The sequence below is a fragment of the Talaromyces rugulosus genome, chromosome I (assembly GCF_013368755.1).
Source record: "Talaromyces rugulosus chromosome I, complete sequence".
NCBI classification, from domain to species: Eukaryota; Fungi; Ascomycota; class Eurotiomycetes; order Eurotiales; family Trichocomaceae; genus Talaromyces; species Talaromyces rugulosus.
In genome coordinates, this window is record NC_049561.1 from 6,302,624 (window position 1) to 6,309,312 (window position 6,689).

The following is a 6,689-nucleotide window of genomic DNA, read 5'->3' on the forward strand; positions in this document are numbered from 1 at the left end:
GTACTTGGAAGCCGATCATGGCCCTGGCTGGAGATAGCGCACGCCGCGGCGGCGTAGCCTAGATTAGGCTCCTGAAGAAGAGCTGCGATTGGAGATCAACAGTGTTAGCACCCAAGCTATCGTTGCCAGCACGCCCACACCTCATTCAAGCTACTGGTAGCCAGCGCCAGCGCCAGTGCTTGTGTTAGTGACCCCTGATGTGATGCCAGGACCAGGATGGCAGGTGCAGCACTCAGATCGAGTCATTGATAGGACGTCTAGCAAAGCGCTCTAGTGCAGCCACTGATAAGCAACTGCAAACAGAGACTAAACTAGCTCCATTGCGAATAGCTGTCGAGAAATGCGACTGCACAATGCAGATTACGTTCAATGTCACCACCAATGTGTGATGTTGCACGTGTATTCCTTCAAGTTGGAAATATCCCGGCCCCCTTCCACACATTTTCTTGTTGTCTGACCGTGCTCATTTACCAAGTCAATTGAAATCGCACAGAGGTTTTCCAGAGAAGACGAGGTATCCGAGAGCACTGAGCAGCCGAGGCTGTCCAGCAATGTAGCGAGCTCGTGAGAGCAGCGCGTCCGTGTGTAATCCCCCCCTCCCCCCCCCGGGTTCTGCATCGCGGGGGTCCAGTGCTGGGCCGATCTTTCAAGTTTCCGCTGTCCTAGCAATGGCTGAGCAATGCACTGTGCGGACTATGGCCATGTAGAGTGGAGCGCGGAGCGCGAAGATCGCAATAAGAACAAGAAGTCGGCGTGCACCCCGGATAGTCGTTGCGCTCGTGGGGAAGATCCGAAGAGGAACTACACTGTAGCTCACGTGCTCTATTAAAAGAAAATAAAAAACTCTATTATAAATTTTTTTTAATATACAATATACTATAATTAAAGAAAGTATTAATCTAATAATCTTATTTTAGATTTTTATATAAAGATACTATACTACCACTAGGTCTCTTAAGTAGATCATTAAAAAGGAATAATATACTGTAAAGCGGTGGTGTCTGGAAGGACTATATAGGAGGGTGTTGGAACCTACTAGGCTCTGAGGGGGTTCTTACTAGGAGTTGAGGTAGTATAAAGTAAACATAATATAAGATATAGATTATATCCACATTCAATCGTAAACATGCCGCGTCAATTACATTCCAGGTATCTCTATATACAGTACAGCCTAAACATGGGCCCACCCATTAGAAACAAGCACCTGCATCTCATTAATTAAACAAAACTCGCCAGACTCCTCCCGAGACTGATCTACTCTCGCACGCTCACTCTTCCACCCCGCCACTCTCCGCCGTATCACAGTCTGCTTGAACCACTGCGTCGTGAACGTGCGGCGCCACCAGTTCTCCCACAGTCCCAACGCAATCTCGGAGATGGAGAGCCAGCTGCGCGTTGGGTGGACCGCGGTGTAGGCGGGGCCGTTGTAGCCGACGCGCACGCGGGGGTTCAGATATACACCCTTGGATTTGGAGAGGGGGTTGTCGGCGTGGATGAGGCAGCATTCGGAGCCTTCGACGTGGGTGAGGGCGAGGGAGTCGGGGGTGCCGCGGAAGCGGAGGGGGGAGACGGAGGATTGGAAGGGGAGGGAGTCCATGGCCACTTTATACATTCAAGAGTGGTTAATATATACTCTCCTGTCAGGGATGATGTGAAGAGGGAAAGGGCGTACCTATGCCGTTCCAGCAGCTAGTGACCGGGATAGGGTTCATTTTGAGCAAGGCATTTCGAGACTTGGAGGAGCGGAAATAGGGCCATGTCTGCATTACATGCTCGTAGCCGCTGGAATCGCGGAGCGCAAATGTATCGTAGTATCGAGGCGGTTTGGAGAAGTCCAGCGAGCAGGCAGCTGCGTACGAACCGTCGTTTGTATCTAGGAGGTTGAACACATCTTGTGTCTAGGTAGGCAGACTTATCAGTAAAAGCACAAGCGAGGAGAGGACATGACGGCGCACTGTAAAAACCACATCATTAAGAAACAGGATCTTATCAAAAGTGATACCCTGTTCTGCAAGCTCCTTCAGCGGCTGCAGTGTGAGATTGCGCAGCCGCGCCAGATATGGTATCCGTCTCAGCTCCCTGCGACCCCGCGGCGTGTCGATCCAGCCCTCGTCACCCGGGGGCACAGAGATCTCATCCTGATGCGTCACATCCGACAGGGTGATATTTCGCCTGACACCCAGCCGATCGAGGTTGGTATCCAACTCTCGCAGGGCTCCCTTCGAGTTATCCCAGCTTCCGCTCTCGAAGATGCTCACGTACACATTGTCAACCCCCAGGGCCTGGACGAGATCCACGACGGCATTATTCCAGTGGCTGCGGAGAATAGCCTCGTTGTTCCAGTGGATGCTGGCAATGAAAATGCGTTCTCCTCGACGGGGGTGTCCTGGTTCACGCTCGTCGGCGGCCGCAAGATGCTGACAGATGGAGATAATCTGTGTTCCAAACCAGACGCATATGAAAAGGAGGAATAATAATATGTAGCGTCGACGGTTCCTGTAGCGACGGGAGAGGATGCCGGAGGTTCTCCAGGCCATTGGATCCACTGGAAGATTGGGGTTGTTTGGGGGGTGGAATACATAAGATGACGCTAAAAGGAATGACAAAAGAGCAACGTGATGGAGATATGCAGGAAGAGCTGAATGGAGCTCCGCTGATATTGGGTGGAACAACAGAACAACAGTCTGGGGGATGAGAGTTCTGGCTTCTGCCATCTGCCACCGCTTTAGCCCCCACAATAATCTATGGATATTTTAGCGGTAACTTTCAATACAGACACGAAACCTCAGCCCCAGTGGAAGCTTCTAAGCTTAGGTTCTAACACGATCTATTTTCATTATCTTTATAAAGCAGGTGGTATATTCACAATCAGTGATAAAATTCCCCTATTGCCACCTTCTCCATCTTCGTCCGGCCGTCTTTAGCATCTGGAAAATGCAGAGCTAGCTTCAGGTCCCCATTCGGGCATCGTCTCTTCACCACCTGCACCTTGTTTGAGTAGATGCTGGAGGTATAGATTCCAGCAGTAGTGTTCTCTAACACCGATGCCTCTGGGCTCTGGACCGCCAAAGCCGTTAATTCGGACATGCTATCCCATGAGGTGCTATACAGGCGGAAACCACACAAAAACAGTACATACACAAGGATAAACACCACATACAAACTCAAGACAACGACGGACAATATAACCGCCGTTCCTCGAAGGATGTACGCATAGCCCTCAATATCCACATACACATCGTACTTGGACATGGTTGATGTGTCCGTGCCAGGAGAAAGCTCATAAATGCTATCAAAGCGGTAGCCAAAGACTCCGCGAGGCAGTAACCGACTGAGCCAGTCATCTTTCATATGACCCTGGATTGCAGCGGTTGCATGGTTCATAGCCAGTCCGTTGGCAATCCAGCTGGATAAAAGGGATTCGAAGTACGGCCTTAGCACCCCCGAATCCCAGCCGTCGTAATTATCCTGGTACCACTCAGTTTCATTGCCGGCCGTTTCTTCGAAGTTCCAGATTTGGTCTAAAGGTATGCTATTGGCCAGCTTTTGAAAGACGTCTGTCGAAGTACCCTGAAGCTTGGGGTTTAGGTAATCAGCCCATTCCGGGCTGATGCGTATCTTCGTTAGATCATCCCGCGCCTTGCAGAACCCATAGTCATTCAAATACGATGGTTCGTCGCTTGTTACCGTCATCACATTTGTGCGGCTTACTGCCATGGTGTTGTTGGACCATCGGGCGTCAATGGCACATCCCATTATCAACTTTCCAATTGCCGATGACGCGGGCAAGGTTATGAAAACACCGAGAGAACTGTTGCTGTAGTCTTTTTCAGCCCCGCTCAAGTCAACAAACTGGATCGTCGGCCAAGTCACATTGTCATCGCTGTATCTGTTCCAAATCTCGTCCACAACATCAGACTCAGTATAAGCTTCAAGCTCTGTTGTACCCTCACACCTAGTGCCCGGAATAGGAACCCAGATGTTTGTATAATTGCTTTGATCATAATAGCGAGAAGTGCAGAGTGCCTCGACAATCGGCTGGGTGGCGTTTCTGATGCTGACGGTAACATCCTCTCGATAGCGCAAGCGTGATTTCTGGGCTGCAGCTGCTCTGAGCCAATACTCCGCTACCTCGCCCAGACCGTCTGCGAGGTTCGCCATGGGCACCAGACCAAAAGAGGCTATTGAGCGATATATGCTGGCCCTTTTCCCAGAACTGAACAAACGAAGTGTCGTCCGACTGCTTAGGTACATTTTTTCAACCAAGGTTGAGGTTTGATTCATGCCTGACCAAAATGAAAGAAAGTTTTCGGAAATGATGTCCCAGCCGTCAGATGGGCAACCATTTCTGTGGGCAATGCTAACATTATTGCAACTCGCTGAAACCTGAGAAGCATCGACATATGCTGGCCAGATTTGATCACGGGTTGCATTGAGCATGAACGATGTGCCCCCAGCTGGCCATGTACCCATCTGAGGTCGCATCAAGATGGCAGTGGATGGACCGACAGTGTTCGACAAAGCAATGCCAACAATGATGATGAAAATCAGCCTCAATTTTTCTATTTGTCGTTCATATTTCGCCCTAAAGGAGCCCCAGAGCTCTTTCGAATAGAGCCATGTAAGGTCGTGCCCCAAAGCGGCGCATAGAGTACCAAACGGAATCCCGTCTCCGATGACCAGCTCTCTTCGAACTATATCTATCACTGCGATACTAAGCGATCCTTGCATGAACAATTCATGGAGCTTGGCGGCGAACTGGATTCCGGCGAGTTTTATCGCATCATAGTCTCCTGAAGGCCCGGCCAATTCGGCTCCAATGTAGAGACCGATGGCGTTGAGAATGATCATCGCCAAGGTAACGCCAAGCGGAATAAAGTGAACCGGCAGGAGGAGGACCATCATCCGTCGCATCTTTCTCAACGCTTTTTTGGGTCTTTCTTTCCTGGAACGCCACCCAGCACAGAATACGTTGTAGAAAAGTTGCAGTTTGAGGGATCGCAGGAAGGTTTGGAGAAGATCAGAGGTGGTCGCATGATCCTTCTTCACACGGGAAGCTTGAGGCGCATGGTAAGAAGAAACCCTTTCATTGCGATGGGAATCGGTGGTATCGCTATCAGTGCTATTTGATCCGGTGTTTTCGTCTCGTTGTAACCTTTGCGAAAGATGTTAGGACCTTATTACGCCAATCAATCCGAATTACATTCAATGTGCCTGGGGAGGTTTTCAGGATACATACTCATTCTCTGGTGTGGCGTGTATCGCAACCAATGGAGAACTGGATGAGATAGAGTCTGGCTGACTCCTGGCATGGTGATGGGAAAATCGGTGATAATTTGGGGCCATCCCAGCGCGATCGCGTACTAATTTCGGGGAAAGGCGATGTGGAAGAAATGGCAGACTCTATAGGACAAGGTTGCGTGTGTTTATTTTCTCCCGAAACTAGGGTGGGAGATGTTTTGGCTTTATTATCGACCACCCCGGACGTTCAGCCTTGTTCGTCCCCCTCTGGGAAGAGATGTGCTGTTGCCCACAGACATTGCTCATGCAAACGGTGTGCACTAAGTATTAAATGAAAAACACGCGCCAGTGAGTATTTAAAGCATCAATCCACTTTTTATGGCTTGGCACATCCAATGAGGTGCTCACTTGGGGGCTCAATGTGCCTTAGGGGCGCTCACCTGCAGATTTAGTAAATATTATGGTACGGCAAACACCCCTTCATAAATAGATGAACCAACAAAAATAGAGATATGAAACGATAGGGGGAACATCCATGTTCGCTCATCAATATGCTTAGCCGCCTATCTGAGAGTGCAAACGGAAGTATAGGCCCATAGTCCTTGATGTGGACGCTGTAAGAACATGGCCAATAAGTTATTCTCAAGCCCTACCAGGGTGTATAGGTGTAGACACAGCCACAAGAGCTAACACACAGTCCAGTGCGGAAACGCAAATACATTTTGTACATCACGAGGCACAGAATCAACCTTGAATAGAGATAATAATAATTCATTGGTAGTTAACGTATTTCACAACCCAGCACGCCCACCCAAGTATGCCCGCCCACCTGTAATCCCATACAAAATAGCCGGTTTTTACTACTTAATATCTCAACTTTTTAACAGACAACCATAGTTTAAAATATAATATGATTTTTCTATATCTATATAGTATATGGCACACCAAGTTTTAATACAAAAAGATTGTTATTAATTAAAATTACGAGAGTATTCTTGTATTTTACTGTATTTTTCTGTATTTTTATTTGATATAGCTTTATGAAATTAGATTTCCTAAAAACCAGTTATTTAAAATATTTTCTATATAAAGATTAAAATTATATATATAATTATTAAGTAAATTGTTGAGATTTTAAATAATAAAAACGGCTAGTTTGTATAGGATTATAGGTGGGCGGGCATGCTTGGGTGGCCGAGGTGGGTTGTGAGATACGTTATTTGGTAGGCTTGTTGGCGAGGGCTGATCCTTCAAGGGCCACCAATCAATGGCAGTTATAGCCCGAGAAGGATTTCCTACCTGGCAGGTAGCGAAGCACAAGGCTACCGGTAGGTAGGGAACTATTTATTATAAAATACTACCATGTAAATAGATTACACAGGTGGTATTTGATGTCTTGGCGTCTCCGATCCCTGGAATCACATGTAATCATGTGATAGCTAAAAAGG

The 6,689-nt window shown here is 48.0% G+C and overlaps 1 protein-coding gene across 1 annotated transcript; it reads right to left on the minus strand.

Annotated features, from left to right (window-relative positions):
• Nucleotides 1–1,171: 1,171 nt before the first annotated feature.
• On the minus strand, nucleotides 1,172–2,537 carry TRUGW13939_02154 (uncharacterized protein; the record flags this gene model as incomplete). Its single annotated transcript, XM_035485348.1, has 3 exons — nucleotides 1,172–1,602; nucleotides 1,673–1,898; nucleotides 1,956–2,537. The coding sequence occupies 3 exons, from the start codon at nucleotides 2,535–2,537 to the stop codon at nucleotides 1,172–1,174; spliced, it is 1,239 nt and encodes a 412-aa protein (XP_035341241.1).
• Between the last annotated feature and the right edge of the window lie 4,152 nt (nucleotides 2,538–6,689).